The sequence below is a fragment of the Otolemur garnettii genome, unplaced genomic scaffold (assembly GCF_000181295.1).
Source record: "Otolemur garnettii isolate 467f Iridium unplaced genomic scaffold, OtoGar3 scaffold00090, whole genome shotgun sequence".
NCBI lineage: Eukaryota > Metazoa > Chordata > Mammalia > Primates > Galagidae > Otolemur > Otolemur garnettii.
Window position 1 is genome coordinate 4992929 of NW_003852485.1, and position 1119 is coordinate 4994047.

The 1119-nt window shown below is 44.1% G+C and overlaps 1 protein-coding gene across 1 annotated transcript in view; it reads right to left on the reverse strand.

Moving 5' to 3' along the window:
* Positions 1–328: 328 nt before the first annotated feature.
* The window catches only part of LOC100963118 (sodium channel protein type 1 subunit alpha), an 81365-nt gene continuing 80574 nt past the window's right edge, over positions 329–1119 (reverse strand). Inside the window, exon 27 of the mRNA XM_012808453.2 lies at positions 329–1119. Within this exon, the coding sequence (XP_012663907.1) occupies positions 329–1119 (791 nt within the window).

The following is a 1119-nucleotide window of genomic DNA, read 5'->3' on the forward strand; positions in this document are numbered from 1 at the left end:
AAAGTGTTTCATGTTAAACAACCCCCAAATTATAGGTTTGCACCCCTTTAAAATGGTCCCTACGGTCTGAGTAGCCACTTTGTCTCTGGTCTTCAGCAGTGTCAGCTGGTAATGAGAACAGTAACCTCCTGTCAAGGTCGTCTCCTCTTTACACAGAGTCAGTTGCTGACAAGGGGATCACTGACTTATAGTAGGCACTGACCTTAAGTAGATTTGTGTAAAAACAGTCAGTTTGGCATTGACCTCCAGAAGGAGTTCCATGGACAAAAATACATCACCTTCGCAGGCTGTAAACAATTTGTCACCCAATATTTTTATTTGTTTTTGTTTATTTCCCTTTGGCTTTTTCGTCTTTGCCTTCTTGCTCGTGTTTTTCCACGATTGGCTTTGTCACCCGATCATAGGAAGGCGGACAAACTGCAGTGGACATGGTCAGATCAGTTTTCTCTGTAATAGAGTTTTCATTTATTCTGTCAATTATCATGTCTTCTTTTACAAGAAGATTAGCGCCACCTTTGATTTTGTTTTTATTATATGTAAATGAAGCTTGTTTTACAGTTCTCTTTAAAAGGTGGCGCCTGTAAGCTCTCTGAATAATGACAGCGGATACTTCCTCTTGTTTTCGTTTTAACGTAGTCGTGATTGGCTGATAGGAGACCTTGGAAGGGTTGGAAGCCATGAATCGCTCTTCCATCTGGATGCGGAGAGCGTCCATCTCTCCGCTCTCTCCCAGAACCCGTTTTGTAAATGCAAATAAGATGTCAAGACAGTGGATTCGGTCGCCACTCACCATTGGCAAATCCATGGCAATGAGCTGGAGTTTGTTTGGTTGTGGCAAGTTGAGGGGAGGTTCCAGAGCAGCAGCAAACTGGGATAGCTTTTCAAATTCCATGAATTGGGTCGCATCGGGATCGAACTTCTCCCAGACCTCGTAGAACATCTCAAAGTCATCCTCGCTCAGGGGCTCTGCACTTTCTTCAGTGGCAACACTGAAGTTCTCCAGGATGACGGCGATGTACATGTTCACCACAACCAGAAATGATATGATGATGTAACTGACAAAGAAGAAAATCCCAACAGATGGGTTCCCGCAGTCCCCCTTCACTGAGCTTCCAGGGT